At 37.1% G+C, this 21777-nt stretch overlaps 2 protein-coding genes across 3 annotated transcripts in view; one reads left to right on the top strand and one right to left on the bottom strand.

Moving 5' to 3' along the window:
• Positions 1-14462, top strand: part of rab44 (RAB44, member RAS oncogene family) — a 31607-nt gene extending 17145 nt beyond the window's left edge. Inside the window, exons 2-10 of the mRNA XM_026213367.1 lie at positions 1327-11883; positions 11981-12063; positions 12143-12255; positions 12343-12465; positions 13024-13105; positions 13182-13296; positions 13394-13492; positions 13588-13664; positions 13763-14462. Of these exons, the coding sequence (XP_026069152.1) occupies positions 1327-11883; positions 11981-12063; positions 12143-12255; positions 12343-12465; positions 13024-13105; positions 13182-13296; positions 13394-13492; positions 13588-13664; positions 13763-13847 (11334 nt within the window). The 3' untranslated portion in view covers positions 13848-14462. The remainder of the gene's footprint in view (positions 1-1326; positions 11884-11980; positions 12064-12142; positions 12256-12342; positions 12466-13023; positions 13106-13181; positions 13297-13393; positions 13493-13587; positions 13665-13762) is intronic.
• LOC113050429 (ectonucleoside triphosphate diphosphohydrolase 8-like) lies at positions 14038-20656 on the bottom strand. Of its 2 annotated transcripts, none has more exons than XM_026213369.1 (10): positions 20471-20656; positions 20054-20185; positions 18134-18251; positions 17710-17860; positions 17471-17630; positions 16871-17101; positions 16449-16715; positions 15999-16109; positions 15699-15833; positions 14038-15019 (listed from the first exon to the last, which is right to left on the bottom strand). In XM_026213369.1, exons 2-10 carry the CDS (start codon positions 20174-20176, stop codon positions 14828-14830), a joined length of 1488 nt encoding a protein of 495 aa, XP_026069154.1. In that variant the 5' UTR covers positions 20177-20185; positions 20471-20656; the 3' UTR covers positions 14038-14827. The 2 variants fall into 2 exon arrangements, with proteins under 2 accessions (XP_026069154.1, XP_026069153.1); XM_026213368.1 differs by having other exon boundaries at positions 20054-20190; positions 20471-20655.
• Between the last annotated feature and the right edge of the window lie 1121 nt (positions 20657-21777).

Raw genomic sequence — 21777 nt, 5'->3', positions numbered from 1 at the left:
GGAGGAGAAGCAACAGAAGAGAACATCTGTGAAGCTATTGTTTTAGACAAAGAAGTTGAGTTTATTGGAGATACAGTTACTTTGGAGAGTAATATTACTACTGAGTCAGGTGTGATTCAAAATGACACTTCCTCTGATGCAAAACTGGAAGCATTAAAAGTATCTGACAATGCTGAGCGCGAAGTTCAGGAAGAAACTGACACAGTTCCAAAGCAAAGTGACACCACCATCATTCCACAAAATTCTCAGAAAGAGGAGGCACACTCAGAATTCACAGTTATTCACAAGAGAAAAATGGGCTCAACTCGTAGACCTCTCAGAGGGAAAAATGGACAAAGAAAAGAAAAAGAACATCATGATGAAAATGAGACACTTGACAGTGAAGATATGGTCAATTTAGAGAAAGAAACAATTAGTTTGGAGGATGAACCCCGTCTAGATGAATCTACATTACAAAGTGTAAAACTAGGAGCAAAAGAACAGGAGATGGACATATGTAAGAAAAATGATGTTGGTCCTGTTGAAAGATCTAAATCCACCGACCTGCAGTCATCATGTAGTTCAGATTTAACATCTGAGGAGTCCATTGCAATAAATATCTGTCATATCACAGAATCACAAACCCTCATGAAACTGAATGAAGAGTCCCAGGAAAATGCTGGCGATGCTGACAAAGTGGCACCAGAGGAAAACAAAGACCTACAATTAGAAACTGAATCACAGAACAAAATATCTGACACAACAACTTATGAAGCTAAAGGAACAGAGGAGAAAATCAATGATGTTAGTGTGACATTAGTCAGAGAAGTTGAAGTTACTGGAGATACAGGTACAGGGGAGAGTAATATGACTACGGAGTCAGATTTGATTCAAAATGACACTTCCTCTGATCCAAAACTGGAAGCAATAAAAGTATCTGACGATGCTGAGTGTAAAGTTCAGGAAGAAACCGTTCCCAAGCAAAGTGACACCACCATCATTCCTCACGATAATCAGAAAGAGGAGGCACACTCAGAATTCACAGTTATTCACAAGAGAAAAATGGGCTCAACTCGTAGACCTCTCAGAGGGAAAAATACACAAAGAAAAGAAAAAGACCATCATGATGAAAATGAGACACCTGACAGTGAAGATATGATCAATGTAGAGAAAGAAACAATTAGTTTGGAGGATGAATCCATTACAAATGCATCTCTGTTAAGAACCACAAAAGATGGAGTTAAAGTACAGGACATGGAATTATGTGAGGACAATGATGTTGGTCCTGTTGAAAGATCTGAGTCTGCTCTCCTGCAGTCATCATGTAGTTCAGATTTAACATCTGAGGAATCCACTGCAGTAAGTATCTGTCATGTCACAGAATCACAAACCCTCATGAAACTGAATGAAGAGTCCCAGGAAAATGCTGGAGATGCTGAAAAAGTGGCAGCAGAGGAAAACAAAGACTTACAATTAGAAACTGAATCACAAAACAAAATACCTGACACAACAACTTATGACGCTGAAGGAACAGAGGAGAAAATCAATGATGTTAGTGTGACATTAGTCGGAGAAGTTGAAGTTACTGGAGATACAGGTACAGTGGAGAGTAATTTGACTACGGAGTCAGATTTTCTTCATACTTCTCCTGATGTACACATCGAAGCATTGAAAATATCTGAAAATGTTGAGAAAGATGTTTCAGGAGAAACAGACACAGTTCTTAAACAAAGTGACATCAACCTCATTCCTGAAGATTCTCACACAGAAGAGGCACACTCAAAATCAAGTCCAGTTATTCAAAAGAGAAAAATGGGCTCAACTCGAAGACCTCTCAGAGGGAATAAAGGACAAAGACAAGAACATGATGAGAAAGAAATCTTCATTTTGAAGGATGAACCCAGTCCAGATGAATCCAGATATACTGCAGTGAGTGTCTGTGACATTTCAGAATCACAAACCCTCCCAAAAATTCATGCTGGGTCCCAGGAAAATTCTGGAGATGTTGAAATAGTGCCAGCAGAGGAGGACACAGAACGACACTTACAAAACCAGACATTTGACTCAACAGCATTTGGAGGAGAAGTAACAGAAGAGAACATCTGTGATGCTAATGTTTTAGACAAAGAAGTTGAGTTTGTTGGAGATACAGTTACAGTGGAGAGTAATATGACTACGGAGTCAGATTCGATTCAAAATGACACTTCCTCTGATGCAAACCTGGAAGCAATGAAAATATCTGACGATGCTGAGTGTAAAGTTCAGGAAGAAACCATTCCCAAGCAAAGTGACACCACCATCATTCCTCAAGATTCTCAAAAAGCGGAGGCACACTCAGAATTCACAGTTATTCACAAGAGAAAAATGGGCTCAACTCGTAGACCTCTCAGAGGGAAAAATGGACAAAGAAAAGAAAAAGAACATCATGATGAAAATGAGACACTTGACAGTGAAGATATGATCAATGTAGAGGAAGAAACAATTAGTTTGGAGGATGAACCCCCTCTAGATGAATCTACATTACAAAGTGTAAAACTAGGAGCAAAAGAACAGGAGATGGACACATGCAAGAAAAATGATGTTGGTCCTGTTGAAAGATCTAAATCCACCGACATGCAGTCATCATGTAGTTCAGATTTAACATCTGAGGAGTCCATTGCAGCAAGTATCTGTCACATCACAGAATCACAAACCCTCATGAAACTGAATGAGGAGTCCCAGGAAAATGCTGGCGATGCTGAAAAAGTGGCAGCAGAGGAAAACCAAGACCTACAATTAGAAACTGAATCACAGAACAAAATATCTGACACAACATCTTATGAAGCTGAAGGAACAGAGGAGAAAATCAATGATGTTAGTGTGACATTAATCAGAGAAGTTGAAGTCACTGGAGATACAGGTACAGTGGAGAGTAATATGACTATGGAGTCAGATTTGATGCAAAATGACACTTCCTCTGATGCAAAACTGGAAGCAATAAAAGTATCTGACAATACTGAGTGTGAAGTTCAGGAAGAAACTGACACAGTTCCCAAGCAAAGTGACACCACCATCATTCCTCAAGATGCTCAGAAAGAGGAGGCACACTCAGAATTCACAGTTATTCACAAGAGAAAAATGGGCTCAACTCGTAGACCTCTCAGAGGGAAAAATGGACAAAGAAAAGAAAAAGAACATCATGATGAAAATGAAACACTTGACAGTGAAGATATGATCAATGTAGAGGAAGAAACAATTAGTTTGGAGGATGAACCCCCTCTAGATGAATTTACATTACAAAGTGTAAAACTAGGAGCAAAAGAACAGGAGATGGACACATGCAAGAAAAATGATGTTGGTCCTGTTGAAAGATCTAAATCCACCGACATGCAGTCATCATGTAGTTCAGATTTAACATCTGAGGAGTCCATTGCAATAAATATCTGTCACATCACAGAATCACAAACCCCCATGAAACTGAATGAAGAGTCCCAGGAAAATGTTGGCGATGCTGACAAAGGAGCAGCAGAAGAAGGCAAAGACTTACAGTTAGAAATTGAATCACGGGACACAATATCTGACACAACAACTTATGAAGCTGAAGGAACAGACGAGAAAATCAATGATGTTCGTTTGACATTAGTCAGAGAAGTTGAAATTACTGGAGATACAGGTACAGTGGAGAGTAATTTGACTACGGAGTCAGATTTTCTTCATTCTTCTCCTGATGTACACATCGAAGCATTGAAAATATCTGAAAATGTTGAGAAAGATGTTTCAGGAGAAACAGACACAGTTCTTAAACAAAGTGACATCAACCTCATTCCTGAAGATTCTCACACAGAAGAGGCACACTCAAAATCAAGTCCAGTTATTCAAAAGAGAAAAATGGGCTCAACTCGAAGACCTCTCAGAGGGAATGAAGGGCAAAGACAAGAACATGATGAGAAAGAAATATTCATGTTGAAGGATGAACCCAGTCCAGATGAATCCAGATATACTGCAGTGAGTGTCTGTGACATTTCAGAATCACAAACCCTCCCAAAAATTCATGCTGGGTCCCAGGAAAATTCTGGAGATGTTGAAATAGTGCCAGCAGAGGAGGACACAGAACGACACTTAGAAAACCAGACATTTGACTCAACAGCATTTGGAGGAGAAGCAACAGAAGAGAACATCTGTGAAGCTAATGTTTTAGACAAAGAAGTTGAGTTTATTGGAGATACAGTTACTTTGGAGAGTAATATTACTACTGAGTCAGGTTTTATTCAAAATGACACTTCCTCTGATGCAAAACTGGAAGCATTAAAAGTATCTGACAATACTGAGCGTGAAGTTCAGGAAGAAACTGACACAGTTCCAAAGCAAAGTGACACCACCATCATTCCTCAAGATTCTCAGAAAGAGGAGGCACACTCAGAATTCACAGTTATTCACAAGAGAAAAATGGGCTCAACTCGTAGACCTCTCAGAGGGAAAAATGGACAAAGAAAAGAAAAAGAACATCATGATGAAAATGAAACACTTGACAGTGAAGATATGATCAATGTAGAGGAAGAAACAATTAGTTTGGAGGATGAACCCCGTCTAGATGAATCTACATTACAAAGTGTAAAACTAGGAGCAAAAGAACAGGAGATGGACATATGTAAGAAAAATGATGTTGGTCCTGTTGAAAGATCTAAATCCACCGATCTGCAGTCATCATGTAGTTCAGATTTAACATCTGAGGAGTCCATTGCAATAAATATCTGTCACATCACAGAATCACAAACCCTCATGAAACTGAATGAAGAGTCCAAGGAAAATGCTGGCGATGCTGACAAAGTGGCAGCAGAGGAAAACAAAGACCTACAATTAGAAACTGAATCACAGAACAAAATATCTGACACAACAACTTATGAAGCTAAAGGAACAGAGGAGAAAATCAATGATGTTAGTGTGACATTAGTCAGAGAAGTTAAAGTTACTGGAGATACAGTTACAGGGGAGAGTAATATGACTACGGAGTCAGATTTGATTCAAAATGACACTTCCTCTGATCCAAAACTGGAAGCAATAAAAGTATCTGATGATGCTGAGTGTAAGGTTCAGGAAGAAACCGTTCCCAAGCAAAGTGACACCACCATCATTCCTCACGATAATCAGAAAGAGGAGGCACACTCAGAATTCACAGTTATTCACAAGAGAAAAATGGGCTCAACTCGTAGACCTCTCAGAGGGAAAAATACACAAAGAAAAGAAAAAGACCATCATGATGAAAATGAGACACCTGACAGTGAAGATATGATCAATGTAGAGAAAGAAACAATTAGTTTGGAGGATGAATCCATTACAAATGCATCTCTGTTAAGAACCACAAAAGATGGAGTTAAAGTACAGGACATGGAATTATGTGAGGACAATGATGTTGGTCCTGTTGAAAGATCTGAGTCTGCTCTCCTGCAGTCATCATGTCGTTCAGATTTCCTGTCTGAGGAATCCACTGCAGTAAGTATCTGTCATGTCACAGAATCACAAACCCTCATGAAACTGAATGAAGAGTCCCAGGAAAATGCTGGAGATGCTGAAAAAGTGGCAGCAGAGGAAAACAAAGACCTACAATTAGAAACTGAATCACAAAACAAAATACCTGACACAACAACTTATGAAGCTGAAGGAACAGAGGAGAAAATCAATGATGTTAGTGTGACATTAGTCGGAGAAGTTGAAGTTACTGGAGATACAGGTACAGTGGAGAGTAATTTGACTACGGAGTCAGATTTTCTTCATACTTCTCCTGATGTACACGTCGAAGCATTGAAAATATCTGAAAATGTTGAGAAAGATGTTTCAGGAGAAACAGACACAGTTCTTAAACAAAGTGACATCAACCTCATTCCTGAAGATTCTCACGCAGAAGAGGCACACTCAAAATCAAGTCCAGTTATTCAAAAGAGAAAAATGGGCTCAACTCGAAGACCTCTCAGAGGGAATAAAGGACAAAGACAAGAACATGATGAGAAAGAAATCTTCATTTTGAAGGATGAACCCAGTCCAGATGAATCCAGATATACTGCAGTGAGTGTCTGTGACATTTCAAAATCACAAACCCTCCCAAAAATTCATGCTGGGTCCCAGGAAAATTCTGGAGATGTTGAAATAGTGCCAGCAGAGGAGGACACAGAACGACACTTACAAAACCAGACATTTTACTCAACAGCATTTGGAGGAGAAGTAACAGAAGAGAACATCTGTGATGCTAATGTTTTAGACAAAGAAGTTGAGTTTGTTGGAGATGCAGTTACAGTGGAGAGTAATATGACTACGGAGTCAGATTCGATTCAAAATGACACTTCCTCTGATGCAAAACTGGAAGAAATGAAAATATCTGACGATGCTGAGTGTGAAGCTCAGGAAGAAACTGACACAGTTCCCAAGCAAAGTGACACCACCATCATTCCTCAAGATACTCAGAAAGAGGAGGCACACTCAGAATTCACAGTTATTCACAAGAGAAAAATGGGCTCAACTCGTAGACCTCTCAGAGGGAAAAATGGACAAAGAAAAGAAAAAGAACATCATGATGAAAATGAGACACTTGACAGTGAAGATATGATCAATGTAGAGGAAGAAACAATTAGTTTGGAGGATGAACCCCCTCTAGATGAATCTACATTACAAAGTGTAAAACTAGGAGCAAAAGAACAGGAGATGGACACATGCAAGAAAAATGATGTTGGTCCTGTTGAAAGATCTAAATCCACCGACCTGCAGTCATCATGTAGTTCAGATTTAACATCTGAGGAGTCCATTGCAGCAAGTATCTGTCACATCACAGAATCACAAACCCTCATGAAACTGAATGAAGAGTCCCAGGAAAATGCTGGCGATGCTGAAAAAGTGGCAGCAGAGGAAAACAAAGACCTACAATTAGAAACTGAATCACAGAACAAAATATCTGACACAACATCTTATGAAGCTGAAGGAACAGAGGAGAACATCAATGACGTTAGTGTGACATTAATCAGAGAAGTTGAAGTTACTGGAGATACAGGTACAGTGGAGAGTAATATGACTATGGAGTCAGATTTTCTTCATACTTCTCCTGATGTACACATCGAAGCATTGAAAATATCTGAAAATGTTGAGAAAGATGTTTCAGGAGAAACAGACACAGTTCTTAAACAAAGTGACATCAACCTCATTCCTGAAGATTCTCACACAGAAGAGGCACACTCAAAATCAAGTCCAGTTATTCAAAAGAGAAAAATGGGCTCAACTCGAAGACCTCTCAGAGGGAATAAAGGACAAAGACAAGAACATGATGAGAAAGAAATCTTCATTTTGAAGGATGAACCCAGTCCAGATGAATCCAGATATACTGCAGTGAGTGTCTGTGACATTTCAGAATCACAAACCCTCCCAAAAATTCATGCTGGGTCCCAGGAAAATTCTGGAGATGTTGAAATAGTGCCAGCAGAGGAGGACACAGAAAGACACTTACAAAACCAGACATTTGACTCAACAGCATTTGGAGGAGAAGTAACAGAAGAGAACATCTGTGATGCTAATGTTTTAGACAAAGAAGTTGAGTTTGTTGGAGATACAGTTACAGTGGAGAGTAATATGACTACGGAGTCAGATTTGATTCAAAATGACACTTCCTCTGATGCAAACCTGGAAGCAATGAAAATATCTGACGATGCTGAGTGTAAAGTTCAGGAAGAAACCATTCCCAAGCAAAGTGACACCACCATCATTCCTCAAGATTCTCAAAAAGCGGAGGCACACTCAGAATTCACAGTTATTCACAAGAGAAAAATGGGCTCAACTCGTAGACCTCTCAGAGGGAAAAATGGACAAAGAAAAGAAAAAGAACATCATGATGAAAATGAGACACTTGACAGTGAAGATATGATCAATGTAGAAGAAGAAACAATTAGTTTGGAGGATGAACCCCCTCTAGATGAATCTACATTACAAAGTGTAAAACTAGGAGCAAAAGAACAGGAGATGGACATATGCAAGAAAAATGATGTTGGTCCTGTTGAAAGATCTAAATCCACCGACCTGCAGTCATCATGTAGTTCAGATTTAACATCTGAGGAGTCCATTGCAACAAGTATCTGTCACATCACAGAATCACAAACCCTCACGAAACTGAATAAAGAGTCCCAGGAAAATGCTGGCGATGCTGAAAAAGTGGCAGCAGAGGAAAACAAAGACCTACAATTAGAAACTGAATCACAGAACAAAATATCTGACACAACATCTTATGAAGCTGAAGGAACAGAGGAGAAAATCAATGATCTTAGTGTGACATTAATCAGAGAAGTTGAAGTTACTGGAGGGACAGGTACAGTGGAGAGTAATATTACTACTGAGTCAGGTTTGATTCAAAATGACACTTCCTCTGATGCAAAACTGGAAGCATTTAAAGTATCTGACAATGCTGAGCGCGAAGTTCAGAAAGAAACTGACACAGTTCCCAAGCAAAGTGACACCACCATCATTCCTCAAGATGCTCAGAAAGAGGAGGCACACTCAGAATTCACAGTTATTCACAAGAGAAAAATGGGCTCAACTCGTAGACCTCTCAGAGGGAAAAATAGACAAAGAAAAGAAAAAGAACATCATGATGAAAATGAAACACTTGACAGTGAAGATATGATCAATGTAGAAGAAGAAACAATTAGTTTGGAGGATGAACCCCCTCTAGATGAATCTACATTACAAAGTGTAAAACTTGGAGCAAAAGAACAGGAGATGGACACATGCAAGAAAAATGATGTTGGTCCTGTTGAAAGATCTAAATCCACCGACCTGCAGTCATCATGTAGTTCAGATTTAACATCTGAGGAGTCCATTGCAATAAATATCTGTCACATCACAGAATCACAAACCCTCATGAAACTGAATGAAGAGTCCCAGGAAAATGCTGGAGATGCTGAAAACGTGGCAGCAGAGGAAAACAAAGACCTACAATTAGAAACTGAATCACAGGACACAATATCTGACACAACAACTTATGAAGCTGAAGGAACAGAGGAGAAAATCAATGATGTTAGTGTGACATTAGTCGGAGAAGTTGAAGTTACTGGAGATACAGGTACAGGGGAGATTAATATGACTACGGAGTCAGATTTGATTCAAAATGACACTTCCTCTGATGCAAAACTGGAAGCAATAAAAGTATCCGAACATGCTGAGTGTGAAGTTAAGGAAGAAACTGACACCTTTCCCAAGCAAAGTGACACCACCATCATTCCTCAAGATACTCAGAAAGAGGAGGCACACTCAGAATTCACAGTTATTCACAAGAGGAAAATGGGCTCAACTCGTAGACCTCTCAGAGGGAAAAATGGTCAAAGAAAAGTAAGAGTGGAATCCGAGGAAGACACAAAAGCACACTTGGAAGTTCAATACCAGGATAATGTGGTTGATCACATTGAAACACAAGAATTTTTGAATATAAGAGATAATAAAGATGAGGACAGAAAGACCACAGAGACAGTGGACATGTCAGTGCAGGAGCCATGTGATGATTTGGAACTAAAGCAGAGATCAGATGTATCTCAAACACAATCTGGGCCATCACAGGATGATACTGGCTCACATTTATTTGAGGTCCCAGAAAGAACTGCAGATTTTGTTAGAGACAGATTTGCCTGTAGAAGTCATTCTGCTCTGATCTTGTCTGATGCTTTGCTTATGGAGGAAACCCAAATGTATGTCTCATCTGAGAATGCTGCACCGACAGAGATGGCTGAAATGCATCCATTCTCCAAAAGGTCTATGAAGAAGAGAAAAATGGGGTCAACTCGGAAGAGAGGGAAGAGAATGGTGAATGATGAGGAGGTTGAAGAAGAGAAAGAGGGAGAAGCTGAAAATACAACAAATGATGATGGGACCACAAAGTCAGAGGAGAATTTAACTATTGAAGAAGCCATTGCAGGATCTCCTGAACCCCAGCAACTGTTTATTTCATCTGCTGATAGAGAAGGCCATGAGATCCAGGATATTGTTAGTAAATCAGATGTGCAGACAGATATCTCAGAACAAAATTATCCAAATTCTTCCATAAATCCAAACCTATTGATAGAATCTGAATGTTCTTCAAATGTTGCAGCTGAAATGATTTCAGACTTTTCATTGGGATATGCTGACACATACTTAGGTCCTAAACAAATTGTCATTGTCAAACAAAGTGTCATTCCTAAAGAGTCTCATAGAGAAGATCAATCGAGCTTGAATCCAGTCTTTCAAAAACGTAAGATGGGGTCAACGCGTAAGACGCTCAGAGGGAACAAAGGGCAGGGAAAAGAAGAATCCAAAAAGATGGATAGAGATAGCAAAGAAATGACACAGGAGCAGGATACCGAACCACATTTAGCAACCAGTGCAAGAAAAACTGAATGTAAATTTGATGAAAAGGTAGAACAAAACTTCCCTGTTGACTTTTCTCATCCAGTGGCTTCTTCAAAAATGTGCCCTGAATCAGAAAATGGAGGGAAGGAAGTTTCTCCAAATATCCATGACCTATCGGAGGTGAGCGAGGAAAAGGGGATGGAAAGTACTGGAAATGACAGTAATAGTGAGAATGAGGCAATCAATCTCTATGACAGGACAAAGGACAAATTTGTCTTGAAAGTTAATAACAAAGATGTTGATCAAACTGTGTCTGTAGATGTTTATGTAGGATCAGAGCCTGAACAAACTGAAAACACAGGCCATGTTTTTCCCACACAAGAACTAAAAAGCACTCAGGATGATTTTGTTCATGAAATCAGTTCCACCCAAGAAAAGAGGCGAAAGATGGGCTCAACCCGGAGAAATCCTAAAGTAATACATGGGGAAAATATGGCCGATAATGCAGATGCACTTGGTGTGGCAGAGAATAGCGAAACTAAGAAAGCAGAAGATGATTTGGATGATATGCCTTTAGCATCAAGCATCAATCAGTCCAAGGAAGTGTCTTCAGTCAGTACCACAGATCTTGAATCAGAAATGTTAGGTAGTGCAACTGATTTAAAAGAAGAAAATGACCATCAGAACAATTCTGAACCTAGTGGACCAACAGTGCCTGAGACACCTGAAAACACCCTTCAGTTAGTGAATGCTGATGTTACCAAACATCCACAGTCAGAGACTGTTACTACTGAGAAGAGAAGAAAGATGGGCTCGACTCGGAAGAATCTCAGAGCAGGAAGAAACCAAGGAATAAGAGAAGGTTTTGAGGAAACAGAAACTACAGATACAAATCTGCAGATGCCTCAGGACTCTGAAATGAGCTTAGGAGACCAAACATCTTATGATTACTCTGATCAGTCAGAAGATTCACTTCTCAGTGAGATAGAGAGAGCATTAAATAAGACGTCTCAAAGTTCAATGAGTAATGATGGGGAATCAATCATCAAAGAGCCAAAACACATAGCGAATGCTCCTGATCTCAATATGCAAGAAAACTCCGAAATCAAATCTCTCCAGCCGACACCATTGGTTCACAGTGAACCCAACTCACCTGGAGGACGAAGAAGAAAAATGGGGTCAACTCGCAAGAATTCCAGACAGCAGCTCAAAGCAGAAAGGGAGGATGAAGACAAAGAGGATGGGGAGAAAGATATTTCGAATTTAAGAATGGATGAGCAAGAAATCAAGGATCTTGAAAGAGTTGAGGTGTCTATAGTGCCTAATATCACTGAAAACAAACTAAATAAAGAGTATCTTGATGTCTCTAGTGCACACACAAGTAGCAGCCAGCTAGAAGAGAGCGCTAACCCTGTTTGCCAAGAAAGGACGTCTCCATCAACAAAAAGGAAGTTTGGGTCCAGACGTGCTAATAAGAGCAAACAAGGCCTTAGTAGTCTGGCCACTTCTGATTTTAAGAATGAATTAGAAGATGGAGATCATAAAGCGGACAAGCTGTGCAGTGATGTCTCAGAGGTATATATCTCTTTGTTTAGAAAATGTCCTTACATTTTGTACTTCAATCTTTAATGCTACTTGCTTTTAAACACTAACAAATACCTGTATTGCTAAGGTTTGTGATCCATGCCTCACCTTACAACCAGAGAATCAACCGATTACCCATCCAGTCTCTGAGCAGAGGAACATGGAAGCCAAGTATGACACAGAGCTATATAATAATTCTTTATCTGTATATATAATATATCTTTATTTAATTTAATTTTTCCTGCTCCAGAAATGAAGAAGCTGCTCCAAAAGCCACTGGTGCTGGTCCCGTTTCTTTGGGCCAAATCATTAAACCTGATAGAAGCACTGGAGCTAAGCAGACTGTAAATTTAAACAACAGTAGTGAGTACAGTGATAAAACATTGTCATGTAATTATTTCTTAAAGTTTAATATCTGATACTCATCTACACACAAACTCTGTCATATAGTTTCAGATGCTGAAGAAGTTCAGTTTAACGTTGTCATGGTGGGAAACTGCAGTGTGGGGAAGACTTCCTTCATCAGACGCTTCCATGAAGGGCAGTTCACTGAGGATTACCGCTCCACTATTGGTGGGTGCTTTGCGGTGGAGAGCAGGCATTCTTGTTTACTGAAGCAATTATTCACATTCCCATTCAAGATTTTGAAAAAGTTTTTAAAAAAGTATTTTATGCTCATACAGTTTATTTGATCAAAAATACAGTAAAAACAATACTATTGTAAAATATTATTAGATTTTCAAATACTGCTGATTTGATTCTTAATAAACATTCCTGATTATTATCAATGTTCAAAACAGTTGCGCTGCTCAATATTTTTGTGGATACATTTTTTCAGGATCTTTTTCATGTATTTACTGTTAATTTTGGTTAAATTAATGCATCCTTTCCGAATAAAGGTGTTAAATTCTTTAAAACATCTTACCGACCTTAAATTTACAATGGTATTGTATAAGGTGCCATGGTACACTATATAGAAATAAATTATTTCTAAGAAGAAAAAATGCAGCCTAATGATAATGATCAGTTCCAAATGTATAAATATATAAAATATATAAATATATATATATATATATATATTTTTTTTTTTTTAAGTTATTTTATGTTACATATTTTATGTTTTGCACCCAGGTGTTGACACCTGTATACAGACTGTTGCTCTGCCTGACAGAACTGTTAAACTGCAGATATGGGACACAGCGGGTCAAGAGAGGTAAGAACTCAGAATAAATTAACACATGATGAAAAAAGTTGTCTGTGTGTAATTTAACCCCAAAAATCTTTATAAGGTTTCACAGCATCACCACACAAGTGTTCCACAGAGCTGATGGGCTTCTGCTCATGTATGCAATCACATGTTCAAACAGTTTTATTTCTGTACGAGATTGGATCTCTCGAGCTCAGGTATCTAATGTTTTCATTCCTTCATGTTCCTTATATTTTACTAAAAATATATTGAAACATCCCCTTCTCTAAATTGTATTATGACAATGTTACGCAGGAAAGGGCTCCTGATGATGTCATCATGATGTTGCTTGGAAACAAGAATGATTCTGGAGAGCGTGCAGTCCAGATTCAAGAAGGAGCAGATCTGGCCAGAGTAAGAGATCATCGTGACCCAAAAAAAAGTACTGTCCAATTGTTTTGCCTGAGTATATTTCTACTCAAAGTCTGGTTGTATTTTCTCTTCATTAGGAATACAACATAAATTTCATGGAGTGCAGTGCTGCAACTGGGGCGAATGTGTCAGAATCCATGACAACTCTAGCAGAGTAAGACTCGAAACTGACAAAACCCATCACACCAATTATTACTTGTTCAACGTGTGTTTTCTGTCCATGCATAAGGATAAAGATCTTGTTGCTACTAGGTTGTTAATGGAGCGCAAGTCACAGAAGGAGAGACACGCAACATTGAGAAGAGAACCATCACAGAAGAAATCCGGTTGCTGTTGAAAACACACTCCCACACACACAACACGCATGACCTTTCAAAAGTTTGGGTTGGGTAGATACTTTTTGTAGAAATTAATACTGTTATTCAGCAATTATTCATTAAATTGATCAAAAGTGACAGTAAAGAATATATCAATTCAGGGAGAAATATAAAATAAATATAATATTAAAATAAATGGTGATTTTTTTTTTATTGATCTATTTATTTAAGAATCCTGGAAAATTTTACATTCATAAATTATCAGCTTTCCTGTCAGAGGAATAAATAAAACCCATAAAAAGTAATAATATTTCACAATATTACTGTTTTTATCAATTAAATGCAGTATTACTCAGTATAGCATACTTTACATAAAAAAAAAAAAATTGTGGGTAATGTGTAAACAATTTGTAAAAAGAAAAGGCAAAAAAAAAAGTACGCTGCTTATATTTTGTTGCTTAAGGAGAATGTCATTTCTGTATTTTATAAATATGTACAAAGTACAATAATGATTTCACACATAATTATAATATAATCATACATTTATTTAATGTCTGTTAAGTGCTTTAATTCCTACTGCAAGTGCTGAGTGTAAGTAAAAATGAATACAAGCAAATAAAAAATCTATACTCTTACGATTTAGAGTTTATGAATGATGAAAAATCACTGTTTTGAGAATTATACGTTAGTACATACTAAATCATTGACAGACTAGTAAGCCTTCAAAACAAGACACTACTTTAAAAAACAAAAAGCTACATTTAGCTAGAAATGGTATAGAATGTTAGAAAAACAAAGCACCTGTCATCTCATTTTGTCATCACAATGTCAAAATGCATAGATTATTTCACTATTTGTGAGGTCTTTGTTGAAAAAAAACAAACGTCTCAAATCACATCAGAAACAGTAGTCAAAAGAGAAGTTTGTCGATCTTTGTATCTGTTGTCTGAAATTTAAGCAATAAATACTAATGCATACACACACATTCATGACACACAACTCAATGGTTTAGGTCACAAACAAAGAGAATGGCTATAAAAAGAATGAGAATGAGGGAAAATACAATGAAGACAATCTGAGCTGCCCACTGACTGTGCGGCACTCCTGTCACTGCTCTGGACCGTTCAGAAGGAATCATGTTGGTCAGGTTCAGCATGTAGCCCAATGTCCAACCAACATCTGTATCTGCCACCTGTAACCATCATACAATCTTATATGAGTACAAATCACACTGATGGGGAAAGTAAGCCCATTTACAGGGAGATTCCCAGAAGTCTGGAGCAGAGGTCATCTGATGGTGAACATGTTCACCAAGTACAACATTCCAATCAACCAATCAGAATTGAGATATAACTTTTAAAAAAATATCTGTTTTAGGCTTAAAATCAGGGTTAGGTGCTTCTACACCCTTTTTAATAAGCTATCTTAAATATTTAAAATATTTCCCACTGATTTTAGGAATAAAATATTGGTAGGGTCAGGTTTAGGGGTAGGGATTGGATCAAGTTTATATTTTTGGACAATAATATTGATCCAGGATCATCAAAAGATGTTGATCCAGGAAAATGTCTTACTCTGCAAAATCACGCTGACCGTCATCTGATATATACTGTCAGGCTGAGAACATGGCATGATGTCAGTTTAAGATACTTCCACTGTGCTTTTGAGCAATGCAAATAATCTGAAATTAAATTCTAGTCTCTAAATGATTTATGAATCACTGAATATCCATATTTAGTCTGCTATATTAATGAGGAGGATATTGACCTGTATGTATACCTGTAAATTCAAACCTGACCTGTAAATTTTTATTACTGAACCGGTTCATTTCGGTAAAGGAATGCTAATAATATAAGCTGATGAAACCTTACCTGTTTCTTAAAAGAGATTTGATCCCATGTGTTATTGAACTTGTATCCTTTCAAGAGAATAGTCATAATATAATGAGCAGAAGCACAATAATCTTTCAGATATTTTGGAGTAGTCTTTGGATTTCCAGCCTTCAGCTGCAGAAAGAAATAATGGTCATAAAAATGAATTTAAGAATCAGTATTACAAAAGATAACACCAGCATCATCAAATGGACTCGTAATGTGATTCACGTTCACTTCTAAATTTTCCAGGCATTTTACTATAAAATATAGTACTGCAATTAATGTCTGTGAACTCACAGAGGTCCAGTTTTTGTTGCAGTGGGTCTCAATAGTGGAAAGAACCTGGGTCAGTGGAGCTTTTGGGACAAGTCCAAGGAAGTCAAAGGTGTAGAAGAATGCAGAAAAAGCCTGAGATGTAGAAGAAGAATCCAAAAATTATAGCAGAGGATCATTTTGATATAAATATCATTTATATCAAGAGTCATTTATTTATTCATTTGGTTCGTTCAAATGGCTGATTCATTTAGGAGTGAAGTAAATGGTTCTTTATGAATGGTTCATTGAATCATTAGGCTTGTTCGGCTAGAATCGAACCCCCAACCTTGCAATTGATAGCGCAGTGCTCTACCAATTGAGCTACAGGAACATATATATATTTCATTTCCTTCCTAACATTAAATCACATAACTTTAATATCATGCTACTAGTAATTAGTGATGATGATTTGATAAGGAAAGAAACACTTACAAAGAATTCGCCATTGACTGGAGGTTGATAGGCACCATTGAAGCCACAGTCTGGTGAAAATGCACAGTCGGTCAGGTTAACAATGTTCTCCATTAGAGAAAGACAGAGCGATGAGTTACCCGTTCCTAAAAACTGGACTGTAGCTGTGCTGTTAAAACTGTTTGGTTTGACCACACAGGGGGAGTTGTAAAGGTCATTCAAAGTAAGATTGAGGTCAAATCCAACATGGTAGCATGGGTGACTGATAACAGGTGAGGATCCAGAAGTCTAAATGAAGCAAACCCCATATCAGACATTCAATTATGACCATATTTTTATTGGTAAATACTTTCTTTCCAAAACTACATACAGTAAATGTGTTTTTGCTCAAACTAGAATAGTAAAAACCTACTCGGAGATAATGAATAGAATTAAACACCAACCTTGTGAAGGTAGACCTGAAGCTTCCTCAAAGCCTGGTCCTTGCCAAAGCACAAGTAGCTGTGTGTGTACAACTCATATTTGTGCCCATAGAGCTGGATATTAAAAGCTGAATCTTTGTTTTTCACTGGGTCTTTTGGGGTGAATGAGATCTGTGTTGATGAGCCACCGAGATCAAGAGCTCCAAGGATCTTTCCTGCTTTTGGGTGGATCCAATGGCCCTCAAATGAATGCTGCAAAAAAAAAAAAAAAAACATTAGCAGTATTGAGGTACATGATGTTCTAACAAAAGAGAAATGATTAATAGTGATTAAGTATAATTTATACTGTTGATTGATTAAATTAACTGAGTCTGTGTTGTCAAAACAACATGAAAAACTGTACATGTGTTCAGTGGCCTTTAGGAAGAATGACAAATAAAGATATCTGACATGATAACAAAGTAATAACTTTAGTTTAAAATGATTGATGCTGCATTGTTTGGTTTTTACAATGTTCATTGGATCATTGTAAAAGAAATGGGCTGACCCTTAAGTTTGAAGAACTCTGCATTAATAGCCACTCAGTCCTAATTTCTTCAGTGTTGGAAAGCCATTATTCACCTTGATAAAACTCTCCATGAGATAGTTGATGGTGATCCAACCAAAAGCCCCCTCCTCCATGCCAGAGAGTATTCTGGCCCCTCGAAAATCAAATGGATAGCTTTGGATTGTTTTGGTGACTTCTTCGAGAATGCTGTCTGCTAAACTTTGGTCCTGTAAGCTGTGAAACCAATGTAAAGATCAGTGTAATCCATATCATTTATATGACACTTCTGTCAATTATTGTTAAGTACAGTCACCTAAGAAGCCGCATGCCAGCAGTGGCACCAAGGTACACAGGTGTAGTTTTCCACTCTCTTTCTGGTATTTCTGCCTTGGCCTCATCCAAGCATTTCTTAAGACTTTCTCCAGCTGCCAGAGGGTTATGTACATAGCTGGATATACCATCACCTAAAAACGATAAAAATCATTTGACAAATAAAACTTAAGTACACATAGTATAGCCTACTCATAGGGACCGGCATCCCAGCCATTTAGGCCACGTGAAGTTTTGTGATGGACCTGTTGAAACGGTTTAGTTTGTTTTCTATTCAGTGAATGAAGTAATATTGACTAAATGCATTCGATTCATCTTTGTCACCTTATAAGACATAATTAAATCACCGCAAAGTGTTATAATGTTAGGGAACAAGGAGCTGGACAAGTTTCCAGCACTGTACTCACCATCCACATCACAGCTCTGTTTCTGAGAGACTATTCCAGTGTTATTCTCTTTGTTCCCCACCCAGTGGTACAGGAAGAGTGCCGTGTGAGTTGAGCCGGCATCAAACACAATCCCATACTGAGGAAGTCAGACAAAGAGTTCCATAAATTTGGACAAAACTTGATTTACTGGGTGTGCTTACTTTCCTGAGCGAAACACACACACATCCTGAGGGAAAACATTTGACAGTAACTATCACATTCAAGTTAGACCACAGGATTCATAAAAATAGTTTGTGTTGAGGAATTGTAAAGAACTTATTTGGTTGTTCGGCGTACTTGTGGTCTGAAATTATGTATTTTTTCTTGTTGTTTTAAGTTTGTTTGTTTTCTTAACCATAGATTGGTTTGTTTTTGTGAGACAGACTGCGTAAATGATGTGTGAAATAGATGCTTTCCATCTTCTGTATTCCGGAAAGCAGGTTGCGATGCTTTGGTATGTGCTTCGTTAAATATGGAGCTGTTTTACTAAAGATGCCTCCATCACATATGCAGACTGATATCTAAAAGTTTATTTTTGCTCTTCTTTTCAGTCTGATATTAAAGTTGAATAAAACTCTCAACAATAAAAACTAGCTAGGTTAGCTAGCTAGGTTGTTCACACTTTCTCCATCGAGAAGGAAAATGTTGGTAACACTTTACAACAGGGTTCCATTTGTTAACCTTAGTTAAACCATAAGCAATACTTTGCAATAATATCATTAACCTAAACCTAAATTAATACATAAACTAACAACAAACAATATATTTGTTATAGTATTTATTAATCTTAAATAGTTAATAAAAATACAAAGGTTTATTGTTCACGTTAGCTCAGGGCAATCAATTATTATTAAGAAATACAACTTTTGGGTAACCAGTTCTCACTATTAACAAGTTACTATTAGCATGGATATTACTAGCATATTGGCCATTTATTAGTACTTACAAAGTACTTATTAATGCCTTATTCTGCATGACCATATTTTGGATTCCTTACTCCTACCCCAATCCTGAACTTAACAACTACCTTACTATTTATTAATAAGCAACAAATTAGGAGTTTAATTAGTTAAACGTCATAGTTACTAGTTAGTTAAAGTGTGACCAGCTTTTGATTTCATTAGTCAGTGTTGAAATTCATTAAATGAGATTAACAAATGCTTTAAAACTATTTTTCATTTTTAGATCATCTCAACAACTATAGTTACTATAGTTAACTAATGTTAACAAATGGAACCTAACTGTTAAGTCCTACAGAATTTATTAATTTAGGTTCATGTTAATTTCAATACGAATGCATTTCCACTTGAGATGTTAATGTGTAAAGTTAGTTGTAAAGTGTCAAGGGTTTTATTTTAAATTATTAAAAATAAACTCAATTCATGAATATCTTAACAATAAACACTTGTTTTAGAAACAAATAGACACATACTGTATTGTGTGTAGTCAAAATATTATCACTAATGTGACAATAGAGTTATATACAAGAGTTATGTTTTCACGGATACAGGTTTAAATGTCCTGTTCCCATTTCCCTTCTTTCACCCTCCACTTTCCTGTGGGTGATTGCCCTCTACAAAAGTGGACATGAATACTTTTTTTTTCTTTAAATCCTTTATAGCTCAAACTGTGACCGTTAAAAAGTTTAACATAAAAAAATAACTTATTTTTTAAATGTCTCAACGATATCACATTGTAGAATGAGCAGAGTCACAGTTGTAGAACAGTTATCCGACACCAATATATATTTATTATAATATCCGATAAAGCAAATATTGACACCTGTTAAGATGATCTGTTTTTAATAAACAACAGGCAGTGCAAGCAGAAAAAAGAACATTTTCTGATAGGTATCTCCTGTATGATTGCCTTTTACAACTGTAACTGACATCTTTGCACCTTTGTTGAGGATTGATCCAAAGTCTGATGATTTGCAAGCGAGAGAATCAAAGCGATGATGGTTGTACAAGCTACGGCTGCCATTGCAGCACCCAGCACTAAAGCTTTCACCTGAATCCCCATATCTGCAATCTGTCCTGAAACAAAACAAATATGCACTACAGGTACAAGGCTGATCCACAAATATGTGAAGTTCATTTCATGCATGCCAAAGTTAAATAGTCAAATCCTGTTTCAGACACATTCATTTGTCATAGCTTTGTTTACACTTCACATGCTCATTCATGTCTACAGGTGTACAAGTTTAAGAGAATCAATTATTAACCGAGATCTTCAATTAATCTTAGTTGTTTTAAAGCTGCTTGGCAGATAGAGACACATAACAGTAACAATTTAGAGAGAAAGCAAATGTCTTACCTTATTCCCTCTCCTTTACCTGTCCAGATGAACTTTCTCTTTGAACATATACGTGCCCGCGTATTGAAGACAGGTATGTGTGCAATGCTGATACCTCCACACCTTTACTCCAGCCGGGGCCTTTGGGAACTGAAGTTATACTCCCACTTCCCCAGTATATCATCAGCTCATTACACACACACATAACACTCTCACTAACTTTTCCTCTTTCACACACACAGTTAAGTACACATACTCACAAACACACATTTTCATTGGACCAAATATCCTCTCTTATTTTTATGTATCAGTATCACAATTTGAATCATTTATTGGAAGTTTTTTTTTTTTTAAGAATTTGACTGGAACTGTGGGAACTGATAAAAAAAACTACTTATCTGAATAAAATTGAAAGCATGCGCTAACCTCATTGTTACTTAATAACTAATCTCTTTTTGACTCTGTTGTGTTAAAGTCCTTGGGTTAACAGTGTAGAGCACTACCCAAATTTACACAGACAAGAAAAGCACCCTTTTACCATTTGTAGAAGAATATTGCTGATGGACGAAACCTTTCACAATGTTATGAAATCTGATTAAACTACATTGATAATTATGGATCCTTCACTGAACCTGCAGTCTGGAATTCCTTTTTCTCCTATATGAGGAATTTTTGGCAAAATTTACCTTTTAACGGATTATGTAGACTAGATACTTTAAATGACAAGGAAAAACTATTATTCTTTTAGTAACGCTATGGATTAGGGAATGGAGTTTTCCCTCAATTAACTCCTAATTACTTCTTATCGATCGTAAGTTAGGTAGTTTTTCAGTAATATTCAGTAGTATTCAGTAGTGTTATATACACATTTTGTATATATGTTCTGCTTTCCTAATATTTTTGCAATTACAGTTAGATGAATTCATCTTTTGGCTTGTGATATAGCCTACATTATATGTAAAGGGTTCTTTTTGACAGGTCAACTATGTGTTACAATAAACAATTATAGCAAAAGTGGAGGTCAAATCTTAATTTTATTCCCATAGCTTTTGTTTTTAATAATGGAGAAGACTTTTTAAATAGACCACATTCCTGACACAGTCAAGATCAGGCTTACTTTATTTGTTCAACATTTACTTTGCTTAACCTGCTTAAACAGTTTTACTACAACTGCATTTTGTCTGCAGTGAACAATTCAAACATTTCAAACAATACATCAAATCCAGATGCCTTACGTATTTATTTATTTGTTTATTTATCAATTAAAAACAAAAACCTCCAGGAAATATAAGACTGGATTTTATATTATATTAGCAATTTACTTTTGA

The sequence above is a fragment of the Carassius auratus genome, chromosome 31 (genome assembly GCF_003368295.1).
Source record: "Carassius auratus strain Wakin chromosome 31, ASM336829v1, whole genome shotgun sequence".
Lineage (NCBI taxonomy): Eukaryota > Metazoa > Chordata > Actinopteri > Cypriniformes > Cyprinidae > Carassius > Carassius auratus.
Note: the sequence above shows the minus strand (reverse complement) of the source record. Positions and strands in the feature narration are given on the sequence as shown.